The sequence below is a fragment of the Carcharhinus amblyrhynchos genome, chromosome 25 (assembly GCF_965287045.1).
Source record: "Carcharhinus amblyrhynchos chromosome 25, sCarAmb.v2.hapA, whole genome shotgun sequence".
NCBI lineage: Eukaryota > Metazoa > Chordata > Chondrichthyes > Carcharhiniformes > Carcharhinidae > Carcharhinus > Carcharhinus amblyrhynchos.
The window spans coordinates 8,451,472-8,468,801 of NC_137348.1; the positions used below are offsets into that span (position 1 = coordinate 8,451,472).

Here is a 17,330-nt window from a genome sequence, read left to right on the forward strand (position 1 = left end):
TATCTGACATTAGTGTTACAGGCAGTGTAATAAATAAGCTCACTGGAATTGTTGAGATTTAACTCAATGATACACAGAAAGGAGATGGGATCAGTCAATAATTCACATTCAGCTTTCAGACAGCACGTTGGCAACGGTCAGACGATACAGTGACTGGAGATGGCACAGTGATAACAGCGTGCAGTGATCACAAGATATCCTGGTGATAGCAAAACAGACAGACAGCACAGTGGCAATCTGATAATGTGATGACAGTGGACAACTCTGCACAATGTAGTGACAGGAGGAGACACACTAACAATGGGACAGCACAATGAGAGTTAGAGATTGGTAGTAGAAATATGCATTGTGTCATAGCAACCCTACACTGCAGGAGGAGTCCATTCAGTCCATCCAGCCTGAACCAACAACAATCCCATCCAGTTTGGTAATCCTACATATTTACTCAGCTAATCCCACCTGACACTATGGGGCAATTTAGCATGGCCAATCCATCTAACCCGCACATCTTTGGAGTGTGGGAGGAAACTGGAGCACCCAGAGGAAACCCATGCAGATACTGGGACAACATGCAAACTCCACACAGGCGGGAATTGAACCCGGGGCCCTGGCGCAGTGAGGCAGCAGTGCTAATTGCTGTGCCACCATACTGCCCATCAACAATGGGATAGTATAGCAACATGGGGTGGGGGGTGGCAAAGAGTAATAGTGGGAGTCAGTGGAAGAGCAGATTAACAGTTGGAGGATGGGTGACAATAGGATAGTGGAAAGTGGGCGATTGAAAGAAAATATTCTTTCACAGGATGTCGGCTTCAGTGGCTAGGCCAGCATTTATTGGCACTGCTGAGGCCACATCTAATTTACTGTGAGCAGTTTTGGTCTCCTTGTTTGAGGAAAGATATCTCATTGGAGGGAGTTCAGAGAAGGATCAGTCGGATGATCCCCGGTTTGGAGGGATTGTCTTCTGAGGGAAGGTTAAAGAGTTTGGGACTGTCCTCATTGGAGTTTAGAAGAATGAGAGGTGAAACCATTGAAACATATTGGACTCTATAAAGGGTTATGAATCTGTGGAATTCAGTACTGTGGTGGATGCTGGGACAGTGAGTAAATTTAAGGAGGAGTTAGACATTTTTAAATGGTAATGCGTTGAAGGAATATGGAGAGAAGGCAGGAAAATGGGGATGGGGAGCATATCAGCCATGATCGTACGGCAGAGCAGACTTGATGGGCCAAATGACCTAATTCTGCTCGTATATCTTGTGAACTTATGATTCTTAAGGGGTTGAGTAAATACTGAGAGGATGTTTCCACTTGTGGAAGAGTATAGGACCAGAGCGCATTGCCTCAGAATAAAGGGATATGAATTGAAGACTGAGATGTGGAGAAATTTCTTCTTGTGTTTTGTTGTGAGTTTTTGAAACTCTTTGCCTTAGAGAGTATATTTAGATATAGATAGATTTTTTTTCAGGAAGGGAATCAAGGGTTGCGGGAAAACGGCACGAAAGTGGATGGGAGGAATGTTGGATCAGCCATTGAATGGCGGAGCAAGCTCAAGGGGCTGAATGGCCTACTCCGGTCCCTAATTTTGATGATCCTAAGGTCTTATCCTTAATTGTCCTTGAAAAGCTAGTGAACCACTGCAGGGATTAATGGCTTAGAGGCAAAGTCAGAGGTCATTGGTGTCTATGCAAAAAGCTCATTTTACATATTTTTGAGAAGTGCGTTGTCTCTTTTTAAGACATCCAGAGACACGACAGATAATATCGGTTCTGATAGTCATCAGGAAAGGATTTCCCATCGGTCCACTAGAATTGATGACGTGTTCAGGTCAATGAGAATCATGGAAAATGCTGCGATTGAACGCTTGCTTCTGTTCAGAACACCCAGAAAAGAATTGAAGCTTACTACCTACATGCTGCTACAGATTATCATTACACATGCAAAGCAGGCTGGATAACAGCTGGAGGTCTATCACTGCCTGTAGCACTTAAGTTTAATAATGCCAAACACTGCACACTGTGGTATAAAAACCAATGTTTAACGTCTACCTTTAAGGCAGTGTGGATCTTGAGGGAAAGTTCAAAGGTATTTTTTAATGTGTATTAATTCAGCTCTGGGCTGTTTCAGGAATTTAATCGCTGAATTTCCTGCACAAACCCATTCACAAATCAACAAAAGGGTGGGAAGTGGTGGCACAGTGGTTAGCACTGCTGCTTCACAGCACCAAGGACCCAGGTTTGATTCCTGGCGTGGGTCACTGATCTGCATGTTCTTCCCATGTCTGCGTGGGTTTCCTCTGGGTGCTCCAGTTTCCTCCCACACTCCAAAGATGTGCTGGTTAGGTGCACTGGCTGTGCTAAATTCTCCCTCAGTGTACCCGAGCAGGCGCTAGAGTGGGGCAACTCGGAGAATTTCACAGTAACTTCCTTACAGTGTTAATGTAAGCCTACTTATAACTAATAAATACATTTTACTTTAAATGAAAGAACTTATAGTTAATCTTATATCATTTTAGCTGCACTAATTGTGAAAATTCACCAACTTAGATCTACAAAGAATAGAAAACCACTGAAATAGACCATTCAACCCAATCAGTCCATGCTAGCATTTATGCTCCAATTGAGTCTCTTTCATTCCTTCCTCATTTAACGTTATTAGAATCATGTCTATTTCCTTCTCCCTTACATGCTTATCGAACTGCAAAATTTTCCATACAACATGCCCCAATCCGATCTGAACAAGACACTTACACAATGATCAAACTTGTTACGTTTCACTGTTGACAGTCCATAGGGTCATTGGTTAAAGAGATTCAGTAACTGTAAGGTCTACCATGCCCAAAGCAAACTGCAGGAACTTTACCATGGCAATTTGAGACTCATCTTCAGGAATCATAGAATCCATACAGTGCAGAAGGAGGTCCGCCAAACCTGCACCGATAACAATCCCACCAATCCCCTTACCCCCACATATTTACCCTGCTAATCTCCCTGATACTAAGGAGCAATTTAGCATAGCCAATCCACCTAACCCACACTGGATCCTTGGAGGAAACCCATGCAGACACGGGGAGAACGTGCAAACTGCACACAGACAATGACCCGAGGCTGGAATTGAACCTGGGTCCCTGATGCAGTGAGGCAGCAGTGCTCATCACTGTGCCATTGTGTGGCCCAGGTACTGAAGGCATCTCAGTAAGGCATCTCAGCTACAAAATAATCTCTTAGCAACATCTGCAATCTGGTTTATTGATATTCAGGGGGGAATCATACCACTTCTAAAGACCCTGGGGGGGGGGGTAGTTATCCCATCCCACCTGCCATGGGAATCATAGTGGGTGGGAGGGTGGACCATGCAAAAGTCCGTTGAGCTTAAGTGGCATTTTCCGGTTTTAGGGCAAGCATGGCTGGAGCATTCCGCCCCCTAGGAGGTTAGGATCCAAATCAGGGCCAGCAGAGGCCTGGCAGCCTGTCTGTGCCATCCTGTAAGAGGCAACCAATTAAAAGGAAACATTTGGTGCTACCATCCAAATTAAGGACTTTTATCCATTTACCCGATGAGAGGAGGATCAGCAGAAGTGTCCTATCCGGGTCCAACTGGGGAGGCTGGCAATGCTGCAGTAGGCAGGAGGATACATGGTCAACTCATGACAAAACCATTCCATGGGACCCACTGATCCTCTCCGTCTTCGGAAGAGGGTGGGGGGTGGAATATAGGAAGTATCCCTGGCTTCCTCCTCAGTGGGGAGCTTTCAATGGCTGGGAAGATCCCATGCCATCACCAATCAGCTGCCATGGTGGGATTTGAACCCATGTCACTGGAGCATGAGCCCTGGCCTCTATATCATTTGTGCAGTGATATTACCATTGCGCAACTGAGCGCTAGCAATCAAGCTCTATCATTAGACTACAACAGAACAAGGTATGACGTGAGAAAGACCCCCAGAGACGGAGAGTCTCAGAAGCCATCAATTCAAAGACACTTCTCAGGCTACATTACATGTGACCCATTCCATATTATTCATACACTGTATGAAGGCATATGGCATGCTTGCCTTCATCGACCAGGGCATTGAGTAAAAGAGTCAGGAAGTCATGTTGCAGCTATAGAATGATGTGGGTATGCCGGCGTTGGACTGGCGTAAACACAGTAAAAAGTCTGACAACACCAGGTTTTAGTCCAACCAATTTATTTAGAAACCATTGGTTAAGCCGCATTTGGAGTATTGTGTGCAGTTCAGGCCACCAAACTACCAGGAGGATGTGGAAGCTTTGGAGAGAGTGCAAAGAAGGTTCACCAGGATGTTGCCTGGTCTCGGGGGAGATGCCTGTGAGGAGAGGTTGAATAAACTAGGATTGTTTTCATTGGAAAGACAGAGGGTGAGGGGAGACCTGATAGAGGTCTACACAATTATGAGAGGCTTCCTCCCCTTATGAGGGGTGGAAGTGTCAATTACAAGGGGACACAGGTTGAAGGTGAGAGGGGGAAAGTTTAAGGGAGATGTGCGGGGGAAGTTTTTCACGTAGAGAGTGGTGGGTGCCTGGAACGCGCTGCCAGAGGATATGGTGGAAGCAGGCACATTACCAACATTTAAGAGGCATCTGGATGGGTACATGAATAGGGAGGGAATAGAGGGATATAGACTGAGCACAGGCAAAACGTTTATTTTAGTTTAGTTAGGGCATCATCATCGGCATGGGCTTAAAGTTCTGAAGGGCCTCTTCCTGTGCTGGACTTTTCTTTATTCTATGTTCTTGGGTTGTAATAGATATTCCCTGATTGAAATCTATGGGTGGGATATTCCCCCCTCCCGCGGGAAACCGGATGTTTTCCAGCGACGGAGGCATCTTGCCAGTGACCAGTAGCAGTATTTTCCAACCCCGGTGATGCCAACAGCAGCTTGCGATGCTCTCCAGTCATGCCGGTGGGGAACCCATCATTGGAAGGGAGTGGGTTGCCATTGGTGAGACCAGAAGACCCCGCCAGTGGGAAAGGTTGGAAAATTCAAAGAACAAAGAACAATACAGCAGAGGATCGGTCAATCGGCCCACCAAACCTCTGCCCATACATGGTTTCTATCCCTTTGTTCACTTCCTGTTCATGTGACTATCAAGATATACCTTGAATGTTAGTTAGTGCCAGCTTCCACCACCTCCACTGGCCATATGTTCCAGGCACCCACTACCCTCTGTGTGAAAAAGTTTCTCCTCATGTCTCCCCTAAACTTACCCCCTCTCACCTTAAAACTTGTGCCCCCCTTGTAGTCAATCCTTCCATCCTGGGAAAAAGCATCTGACTATCCATCCTATTAATGTCTCTCATAATTTTATTGACCTTTTTTAGGTGTCCCCTCAGCCTCCATCTTTCCAGAGAAAACAATCCAAGTTTATCCAACCTCTCCTCATAGCCAACACCCTTGAGACCAGGCAACATCCTGGTAAACCTTCTTTGCACTCTCTCCAAAGTCATCCACATTCTTCTGGTAGTGTGGCGACCAGAACTGCACACAATTTTCCAAATGTGGCCTTAATTAAAGTTTTATACAGCAGTGGCATAATTTGCCAACCTTTATACTCGATGCCCCAGCTAATGAAGGCAGGCATGCTGTATGCCTTCTTGACCACCTGTGTTGCTACTTTTAGGGATCCATGGACCTGTTCGCCCAGATCCCTCTGTATGTCAATGTTCCGTTTATGGTATAATTCACGCCTGGATTTGATCTTCCAAAATGCATCAGCTTGCATTTATTTGGATTAAATTCCATCTGGCATTTCTCTGCCCAAGTCTGCAATCTATCTATAACCTGCTGCATTCTTTGACAGAATCATTACTATCTGCAACTCCGCCAATTTTTGTGTCATCTGCAAACTTACTAATCAGACCATCTACATTTTCCTTCAACTTTATGTTTGCACTTGAATGAATAAGTACATTCCTCTGCCTCCTTCTCCCCAGGGAATCAATTCCATGGATTCTCTCATGGAAATATTGAAGATAGTTTTTACTCAAGTCACCCTTTGGAAAAATTAACAATGCTAAATGCAACGCTAGCTTTAGTTTTCATTAGAGTGAAAGAAGATTAATATTAGGTAGGATGTGAAACTGGTGATCCACTCAATCTTGTTGGTTTCCCAATGGGAAGATTAGATTAACCTCACCCGCAGGGTAGGCCCTTCTTCTGAAGGCATTAAGAATCAACCACAGATTGGGGAACTGAGATTACCAGGAGGTCAAACTGGGAAAGGAGCCAAATGCTCTTTGTGATCTTGTGTCTCAGTTTTCTCCTTACGCAACTTACGAGCCTTTAAGAAAAGCAAAAGACTGCAGAGAAGCAAAGATTTGTTTTGCTGAAAATCTCTACAATGGGAAACGATTAGAACAGGTATTTCCATATCGTGGCCGATGGCCCATCTGTGACCCCTTCAACTCCTGGCCATGTAGACCCTGCAATCCCACTTCATATCATCTTAAATCAGCCTGCTTTGTTTTGTTTGAATTCCATGGACCTGAAGGTTGGATGTGGCATTGTTTCCTCTTTGATAGATAATCATAGAATTATAGGGTCAGACAAAGGCCCTTCGGCCCATCGAGTCTGTGCCAACAATAATCACCACTAAAGTTGCGCTCATCCCATTTTCCTGCACTTGTCCCATGTCATGGATATATAGAATCCTACAGTGCAGGAGAAAGCCATTCGGCCCATCGAGCCTGCACCAACAACAATCCCATCCAGATCCTATCCCCGTAACCACATATATTTACCCCACTAATCTGCATGATAGTAAGGTGCAATTTAGCATGGCCAATGAACTTAACCCACACATTTTTGGAGTGTGGGAGGAAACCAGAGCACTCAGAGGAAACCCATACAGACACAGGGAGAATGTGCAAACTCCGCACAGACAGTCACCCGAGGCTGGAATTGAACCGGAATCCTTGGCGCTGTGAAGCTGCAGTGCTAACCACTGTGCCACTGTGCTGCCCAGTATCCCTGAATGTTATGATATTTCAAATGCTCATTCAAATGAGCATTTGACAGTGGACAGTGAGAGCCTTTTTCCTGGGATGGAGATGGCTAACACGAGGGGACACAGCTTTAAGTTAAGGAGTGGTAATTATAGGACGGATGTTAGAGGTAGGTTCTTCACTCAGAGGGTAGTAAGGGCGCGGAATGCCCTGCCCGCAGCAGTTGTGGACTCGCCAACTTTAAGGGCGTTCAAATGGTCAGTGGATAGGCATATGGATAACATTGGAATAGTTTAGGCTAGAGGGTCATTAGATTGGTGCCACTGGTCGGCTCAACATCGAGGGCCGAAGGGCCTGTACTGCGCTGTAATGTTCTATGTTCTAAATATCTTTTAAAGGTTGCCAAGTTTCTGGCCTCCATTACTATTCCATTTCAGATTCTCACCTTCCTCTGAGAGAAAAAATGTTTTCTCAAGTGTTTTCCCCTCACCCTAAAACTATGTCCCCTCGTGATTGACCCCTCAACCAAGGGGGACTGCTGCTTCTTATTCAACCTGTTCATACACCTCATAATCTTAGACACCTCAAAGATATCCTCGCCTCAGCCTCCTCTATTCCAGAGAAAACAATCCAGATCTGTCCAGCCTCTCCTTATTAGCTCAAACGCTCTATCCCAGGCAACATCCTGGTGAATCTCCTCTGTACCCCCTCTAAGGCTATCACATCCTTCCTATAGTGAGGCAAGCAGAATTGCACACTCCAATACTCTGGCTGCTAAGGCAGAACAGCAACCAGCACCAGATTCCTGAGACCTAAATAAATGAATCAGAACATTATGTTCATCTTTGATATGCACAATGTGCTGTTAGACTCATTAAGAAACTCTGCTGAGCTTCTGTATAATGGGTGTGAATGTTAAGTGGTTTTGAACATTGGAACTCAGTGCTCGGGTCAGATAGATTGGGTGGTCTACAAGACGATTAAAGAAAATATATGAGATAATAAGTGGGCAGTCAGGTCTATTACAGTCACATCTTCTTGATGAATGGGCTTGGTAAAACAAATCATGCGTTCTGATTTCCCCCTGGTCTATTATTTATATCTTTGGCTGGTAAGCACTTTCCGTTTTCTCATCTTGCACAACAGGCGAATAATCCACATTCAGCAGAATTCTTGTTTTCTTACAAAGTCACCTCAGGCAGAAAAGATTTACTAGGATGCTACTGGGACTTGATGGTTTGAGTTATGAGGAGAGGCTGGATAGACTGGGACTTTTTTCTCCGGAGTGTGGAAGGCTGAGGGGTGATCTTATAGAGGTCTATGAAATAATGAGAGGCATAGATCAGCTAGAGAGTCAAAATCTTTCCCCAAAGTTAGGAGAGTCAAAAACTAGAGGGCATAAGTTTAAGGCGAGAGGGGAGACTTGCAAAAGGGTCCAGAAGGGCAATTTTTTCACACAGAGGGTGGTGAGTGTCTGGAACGAGCTGCCAGAGGTAGTAATAGAGGGTGGCTACAATTTTGTCTTTTGAAAAGCATTTAGACAGTTTAGTGGGTAAGGTGGGTATGGAGGGATATAGGCCAAATGAGGGCAATTAGAGTTAGCTTAGGGGTTTAGAAAAAAGGGTGGCATAGATAAGTTGGGCCAAAGGGCCTGTTTCCGTGCTGTAAACCTCTATGACTCTAAGTCAGATCTCAGAGTCTTCATTGTCATATGAGGAGAGATTAAATCAGTCAGGATTGTATTCACTGGAGTTTATAAGAGTGAGAGGGGATCTTATAAAAACTATAGGGATAGGGATGTTTTACTGCAATTGTATAGGCCGTTGGTGAGGCCACACCTGGAGTATTGTGTGCAGTTTAGGTGTCCTTATCTGAGGAAGGGTGTCCTTGCTATAGAGGGAGTGCAGTGAAGGTTTACCAGGCTGATTCCTGGGATGGCAGGGCTGTCATATAAGGAGAGACAAAATTGGTTAGGATTATATTCACTAGAGTTTAGAAGAGTGAGAGGGGATCTCATAGAAACTTATTAAATTCTAACAGGGTTAGACAGGGTAGATTCAGAAAGAACACTCCCGATGGTGGGGGAGTCCAGAACTAGGGGTCATAGTTTGAAGATAAGGGGTAAACCTTTCAGGACTGAGGTGAGGAGAAATTTCTTCACTCAAAGAGTGATGAATGTGTGGAATTCACTACCTCAGAATGTAGTTGAGGCCAAAACGTTGTGTGATTTCAAGAAGAAATTAGATGTAGCTCTTGGGGTTGAAGGGATCGAGGGATATGGGGGGAAAGCAGGATCAGGATATTGAATTTGATGATCAAGATGAATGGCGGAGCAGGCTCAAAGAGCTGAATGGCCTATTCCTGCTTCGAGTTTCTGCTGATCTTATACAGCAAAGGGTCAACGCTAAGTCTCATCCTTGGCGTTACTAGAGATTGGTGAATAATTGGACCAGGGGATGGGTATATGGACATAATGCATTCCCCACTTTGAAGACAGGCCCTCTCTCCTGATTTGTTGCACTGTTGGATTTTGTGTCATGACTTATCATTAAATATCAAAACTGGCAGACATTTAGGAAGAAGAGAAGATTGGAGAGCCTGGATCTTTCTCTAAAGTAAAGGCCAAGGAATCAGAGCATGGTTCCAGCATGTTGAGAAGCCATTCAGCCAATCATATTTGTGTAGGTTCTCTGCCAAAGACCCTCAGCTAGATCCAATCTTCCTGTTGCCCAGTTGCTTATTCAAAGCCATTTTAACGTCTTTGATTAAATCTACCTCAACTACACACTCAGATAGGGCATTCCCGATCCTAACCATTCGCTGTTAGGGTGCTAGACCAGAACAGCAAGTTATGCTAAGAAGCCAGATTAGACCTCAAAAATTTTTCTATTTGGCATAAATGGATTATTTCTCTGCAGGGGTGATTCCACTGACAATGTATGGATCAGTTGTAGTGAAACAAAATTTACTGAATAACAGTTAAAATATAACTCTAACAAATGAAGCCACCTAAGCATTAATGGTTGGCATCCCAAATTCCAGAATGGAGACTTGGAATGCTGCTCCTTAACTGTTTACTTTCGCAACTTGGAAAATATGTGAGGAAAGAGATGAAATGCGGTGAGGAAAATGGGTCATTCTATTTTTAAATTATTCAAAAATAAAACGTTTATTAAACTTGAAAATTTTCAACAAGAAAGGCAACAGTAAAGAACAACATTTATGACTAACTACAATAATGATTACCCTGCAAGTTTATTGAAATTCCTCTAATTTGTATCCATCTACTTTTCTGAACTCCAAGAACACACCTTCCCCAAACCACCACCCTATAGATTTTAACATTATGAGCCCCTAAACTCCAAGAATACACCTTCCCTAAAGCAACATCCATAGTTTTTAACACTATGAACCAAATCCACCAAATAATTACCACACAGGGACTATAACTTTTGGGAACCTTTCTTCTGGTTAAGAGGGATTTATGAGGTTTTACACAGGCTTCTTTCTTTCATCGAATCCCTACTAAGCAGTAGAAGGCCATCTGGCCCATAGAGGCTGCAATGACCGCAATCCCAGCCAGGCCCTATTCCCACAACCCCTCATATTGACCCTGCTAATCTCCCTGACACTAGGGTTAATTTAGCATGGCTAATGAACCTAACCCGCACACCTTTGGACTGTGGGAGGAAACCGGAGCACCCGCAGGAAGCCCACTTTTTTTGCACTTGATTCTGGGAAGGGGCTCTGCTTTGCAACTGGCCATGGCCACAATATAGGTTCTCGGCTGTTCCTCTTCATTTTGTCTAACAATGTATCACTTTCACCCTGCTACTAGACTAACCTGCACTCACTCAAATCTTCAGTGCAGCTAAATCCCTATCAGTGTATTTCTTTATCCCGATTCTTTAATTTGCATTTCATTCAATAAGACCTTAAAACATAGGAGCAGAATTGGGCCATTTGGCCCATCGAGTCTGCTCTGCCATTCAATCATGGCTGATATATTTCTCATCCCCATTCTCCTGCCTTTTCCCCATAACCACTGATCCCCGTATTAATCAAGAACCTAGCTCTGTCTTAAAGACACTCAATGACCTGGCCTCCACAGCCTTCTGTGGCAAAGAGTTCCACAGATTCGCCACCCTCTGACTGAAGAAATTCCTCTTCATGTCTATTTTAAAGGACCATCCCTTTAACCTGAGGTTGTGCCCTCTGGTTCTAGTTTTTTCTGCTAGTGGGAACATCCTCTCCACGTTCACTCTTTCCAGGCCTTGCAGTATCCCGTAAGTTTCAATAAGATCCCCCGTCATCCTTCTAAACTCCAGACTCTGAGCCTTCAACTGTTCCTCATTTGACTTCCTAAGAGTAGTAATACACAGTGGATCAAATGATAATGATAACAAGAGGCTTCTGAGACAGGAACTGCAGACTTAGTCGGAATTTTACTGCCCTGCCAGCCAAGGAAATTGGAGTGGGCGAGAAGTGGGCAATGGGAACGTCCATTGACCTTGGATGGGATTTTACGATTTCAGGATTAGTGAGGCTGTAATATCCTGCCCATTGTATCGATATTTCCATAGGGTGAGATGAAATAAGCTGGGAGGAAGCTTGTGTGGTGCATAAACGCTGACATAAACCTAGGCCTAAAGGCATGATTCTAAGTTATAGAATTCTATGTCAAGATATGCAATTTCCATCAATGCTATTCTTTCAAAATCTGAAGGATCAGACAATTGATGCCCTGAACAAAGCCAGCATTTTGACAGAGGTTAACTGCACCCAGCAGTTCAGGAGGGATAGAGAATCACCACAGTCCCTCAACAATCTGTGGAACTCTTTGCCACAGAAGGCTGTGGAGGCCAGATCATTGGGTGTCTTTAAGACAAAGATAGATAGGTTCTTGATTAATAAGGGGATTAAAGATAATGGGGAAAAGGCAGGAGAATGGGGATGAGAAAAATATCAGCCACGATTGAATGGCGGAGCAGACTCGATGGGCCGAGTGGTCTCATCCTGCTCCTACGTCTTATGGTTTAACATCAAACAGATCAAAATGATGGACTTGGCACCAGTAATGCAAAAGAAGATGTTTCTTGTTAAACAGTCACAACTAGTCGAATTGTACATGTTGATGTCTGCATCACTGAATCTGGAGCCACACAGAGACAGAGACAGACACCCAGCAGAATAAACCACTGCCGGTGTGGGTTAATCACAGCGGTACATGCATTATGGTTCCAGCTGCTTTAATTCAAATAAAAACAACCACTTACCATCCAATTCCTTGCGTGGGATCATCCAGTAAAACCCGGATAATGTACAGGACACAGGTGAGGACCTTCAGGGAGAAGTTAAAGAGTCGGATTCTTAAACCTGCAATGAGAGAAAAGCCCCAGCACTCTCGATTTAGACTCACTCACAATGAATTAACATCATGCCAAGTCTGGCTTGGTTGATATCACCTTTGCCTCTGAGTTGGATAACCTATATTCCCAATTGTGCAGAAGAGACCATTTGGCCCATCAAGTCTGCACTGACTGTCTGACAGAGTATCTTACCCAGGCCCTCACCTCTGCCCTATTATCGTAACCCCACGCACTTACCATGGCCAATAACCTAACCCACACATCTTTGGACGCTAAGGGGCAATTTAGCATGGCCAATCCACTAACCTACCCATCTTTGGACGTTAAGAGGCAATTTAGCATGGCCAATCCACTAACCTATCCATCTTTGGACGCTAAGGGGCAATTTAGCATGACCATTCTACCTATCCTGCACATCTTTGAACACTGAGGGTAAATTTAGCGTGGCCAATCCACATAACCTGTACATCTTTGGACTGTGGGAGGAAACTGGAGCACCCGGAGGAAATCCATGCAGACATAGGGAGAAAGTGCGAACTCCACGCAGACAGCCACCCCGAGGCCAGAATTGAACCCAGGCCCCTGGCACTGCTAGGCAGCAGTGCTAAACACTGCGTCACTGTGCAGCCCACCTAGGGTGTTTCCTGCTCCATCCACTTGTGTTTAGGCATTCTAAGCTCACTTTATAATTGGAGAAAATTCCAAAATCCAGAAATGACTTGGTCCCAAGCACTCTAAATAGGAGAGGTTCCAGTGGACAAGAAATAGGGTATGTGCGTAGCTGAGACGTACGTCTGCCACTAGAGGGAGATGTGTGTCAAGGTCTCATTGAAAATCCCTCCTGGATAACACTGCAGCCAGTTGCATGCACTCTTCGGAAAGAACTCAACAGCTCATCTCCTTGTTAGATTTTATTTCCTATTGATAAATGTATTGTTTTCCTGTGATGCTATAATATTCAAACCTCCCTGGGAACCTTGTCTTAATTCGAGCTTAATTCTGTTTTAATTTATTAGTGTCACAAGTAGGCTTATATTGACACTGCAATGAAGCTACTGTGAAAATCCCCCGAGTGTGTTAATCTCAACAAGCTTTGTAATTATTGATGTTTTCTTGAAATCTTGATCCTCCGACATTCTTTCTCACCCTTATTTGAGTGAGTAAACCGTGCTGAAGAGACACACTGGTATCTGCATTCAGCAAAGCCGTATTCTTCAACTATTCCACAAACATTTAGAAGCTGTTCAACAACCACTTGCATTTATAAAGCACCTTTAACACACACAGTAGAATATACTTTGCATGAGTGCTACTAAATAAAATTCATCACCAAGCCACGGAAGCAGACATTGGATCAGACAACCAAACAACCTGATGATGTGGAGATGCCAACATTGGACTGGGGTAAGTAAGAAGTTTCACAACACCAGGTTAAAGTCCAACACGTTTATTTGGTGTCACGAGCTTTCAGAGCGCTGCTCCTTCATCAGGTAACTCACCTAATGAAGGGGCAGTGTTCCGAAAAATCTCGTGATACCAAATAAACCTGTTGGACTTTAACTTGGTGTTGTGAGACCGCTTACTGTGCCAAAAAACTTGGTGGAGGAGGTTAGTCTGAAGAAGTGGTGTAATGGCAAATAGAGAGTTTTAGGGGGAAATTGGCCCTATTAGGGGGTGGTGATGGCGTAGTGGTGTTGTCACTAGTCTATTAATCCAGAAAATCAGCTGGGGACTTGGGTTCAAATCCCATAACGGCAGATGATAAAATTTGAATTCAATAAAAAATATCTGAAATTAAGAATTTACTGATCATGAAATCATCGGTGATTGTCAGAAAAGCCCACTTGGTTCACTTTTGACCTTTAGGGAAGGAAATCTGCCGAACTCACTGGTCTGGCCTACATGTGACTCCAGAGCCACAGCAGCCTGGCTGAACTGCCTTCTGAAATGGCCCCGCAAGCCACTCACCATCACCTTCTCAAGGGTAACTAGAGGTGGGCAATAAATGCTGGCCAGCCAGTGATGCCCAGACCCATGAATGAATAAAAGAAAAAACATTTTGGAAGGATTGAGGGGCTGAGGTTTACGGGAATTGCTAAAAGAAACAATGGTGATAGGAGGAAAAAGCATTTCACGTCACGAAGTCTGGAACGTGCTGCCTGCAAGTGGAGGCAGATTCAGTCGAGGCTTTCCAGAGGAAATTGGATCATTATCTTTAAAGTAACAATGTGCAGGGAGAGAGATACTTAGTGAACTGTTCAGTCAGCAAGCCAGCACTGATACAACGGGCTGAATGGCCCCCTTCTGTCCTGTAAGCATTCTGTGAGAAACTCACTACGAGCTCAGCTGCTCAATAATCAATCTGTTTGACTACATTCTGAAAGCATATTCTTTGGCCATCAAGTCCTGGGGTGGAACTCAAACCCTGAGTCTCTGGCTCAAAGGCAAGGACACTAACCCTTTGCACCACTGGACCTCTGTTCTGCCTCATACTATACAACTGTTAGACATGCAAGACTCGAAAGCAAATTAGGCTGCCGTTCATCGCAAGCCTGGGTAAAGTAGCAGAATCATAGGAACCCTACAGTGCAGAAGGAGGCCATTTGGCCCATTAAGTCTGCACCAACAACAACCCCACCCTAGCCCCTACCCCCATAAGAACTTAAGAACTAGGAGCAGGAATAGGCCATCTGGCCCCTCTAATCCCTCCTCTAAGCTACGTATCCTGGGACGCTAAGGGGCAATTTAGCATGACCAATCAACCCAACCTGCACATCTTTGGACTGTGGGAGGAAACCTTACAAAACCCAGGCAGACACAGGGAGAACGTGCAGTCTCTGCACAGACGGTGACCCAAGCCAGGAATCGAACCCGAGACCCTGGAGCTGTGAGGCAGCAGTGCTAACCACTGTGCCACCCAATGGGTATGTTACTGGACAAATAATCCAGAACCCTGGACTAAAAGTGCAGAGATACAGGTTCAAACCATATTAGGGCAACTTTGAGTTTACTTAAATAAAGAAATCCAAAATAAAGACCCACTCATGTGATCTGTGAAACCATTGCCTTGTGGTAAGAGTCCAACTGGGAACGTTAATGTCCCTTTGGGAAGAGAATCTACTGTCTCTCGATGCCCTGGTGTATACACGTGACCTAAGAATGGGATGCTGGCCTTCATAGCGAGGGGGATTGAATATAAAAGTAGGGAGGTCTTGCTGCGGCTGTATAGGGCATTGGTGAGGCCGCAGCTGGAGTACTGTGTGCAGTTTTGGGCGCCGCACCTGCGCAAGGATATTTTGGCCCTGGAGGGAGTGCAGAGGAGGTTTACTAGGCTGATACCGGAGTTGAGGGGGTTGAGCTATGAGGAGAGGCTGAATAAACTAGGCTTGTACTCGTTAGAGTTTAGAAGAATGAGGGGAGATCTCATTGAGACATATAAGATGACGAATGGGATGGATAGGATAGAGGTGGAGAGACTCTTCCCGCTCAAAAAAGACAGTAGGACTAGGGGGCACAGCCTCAAGATAAAGGGGGGGCGGTTTAGAATGGAGTTGAGGAGGAACTTCTTCACTCAAAGGGTGGTGAATCTCTGGAATTCTCTGCCCGTTGAAGTGGTGGAGGCTGCCTCGCTAAATATTTTTAAGAAGCGGGTTGATGGGTTTTTGATAAGAGAGGGGATTAAGGGTTATGGGGAGAGGGCGGGAAAGTGGAACTGAGCCACGACAGATCAGCCATGATCTTATTGAATGGCGGGGCAGGCTCGAAGGGCCAGATGGCCTACTCCTGCTCCTATTTCTTATGTTCTTATGTAAGACCCAGGACAATACGGTTGACTCTTATCTGCCTCAGAAATGCCTGACAAAGTAGCATCAATACTTCAAACCAAAAAAAAAATGCTACCACTCATAAGGATTACGGAGGCAGCTTACCACTGCCATCTCAATTAGGGCAGTGAGTACTGACCTTGCCACCAACACCCACACCCTATGAATAAACAAATCAAAGGGTACCTAATGAAATATCACTCGCAACGACAAGCCATGAGTGCTCTTCACGTTTTTTTTTGGTTCAAAAGCTCGTTTCAGTAATTCTTCCGTTTACCCTCCCAGTTCAGTATTATTATTTTGTGTTTCCCTGCACAGGATGTGACAGAAGCCTTCCCTGTCCTTGACGAATGAATAGGTTTAATGTGGCATGACTTATATAAATACATGTTCCGCCTTTCCATTTGAATGGGCACAGCATCTCGACAGGGCAAACGCTCTGGGAAATTTCGCAATGCCTCAAGCCTTCACCGATTATTTTAATTTATGGGCATTAACAAGTCTCTCGCTCCTCCTGGCTGCATCCCGTCACCACTCATATCACTGCTTTTCTTTCTAGTTAATTTATTAGTGTCGCAGGTTGGCCTACATTAACACTGCAGTGAAGTTATTGTGATAATCCCCCAGTCGCCACACTCCGGCGCCTATTTGGGTACACTGAGGGAGAATTTAGCGTGGCCAATTCACCCAACCAGCATGTCTTTCGGACTGTGGGAGGAAGCCGGAGGAAACCCACACAGACATGGGGAGAATGCGCAGACTCTGCAGACAGTGACCCGAGCCAGGAATTGAACCCGGGTCCCTGGCGCTTTGAGGCAACATTGCTAACCACTGTGCCACTGTGTGTGCGAGATTTTACTGTCTGCAAAGTGGCTGTGGCATTTTACAGACACTCCACCAAAACATTTAATCGCATGCCAAGCCCTTCAAGATGTTCGTGAGAGATGTGTTAAGACACTACATAAATGCAAGTGTTGTTTGATTAATTCTGTTCTTGCCTGTTCTGCACCTTATAGTGCGGCTTCTTTGTAACGAGTGTGAAACAGCAATGAATCTCAGCAACAATCCTCGTCATTTCACTTACTTGATCTTTGGTTTTTAATGAAGAAAAGCTTCAGACGTTCCTTGAAAGTGTTCTCGTTCACGTAGAATTCTACCTGTACCCTGGAGA

The 17,330-nt window shown here is 44.7% G+C and overlaps 1 protein-coding gene across 3 annotated transcripts in view; it reads right to left on the bottom strand.

The window, feature by feature from the left end:
• kcnt1b (potassium sodium-activated channel subfamily T member 1b) overlaps positions 1-17,330 on the bottom strand; it is a 443,838-nt gene that overhangs the window by 179,289 nt on the left and 247,219 nt on the right. For all 3 annotated transcript variants that reach the window (XM_080212543.1, XM_080212545.1, XM_080212546.1), the window contains 2 exons: positions 17,244-17,323; positions 12,243-12,342 (listed from right to left, as the gene is read on the bottom strand). In XM_080212543.1, coding sequence (XP_080068669.1) covers positions 12,243-12,342; positions 17,244-17,323 — 180 coding nt within the window. The remainder of the gene's footprint in view (positions 1-12,242; positions 12,343-17,243; positions 17,324-17,330) is intronic.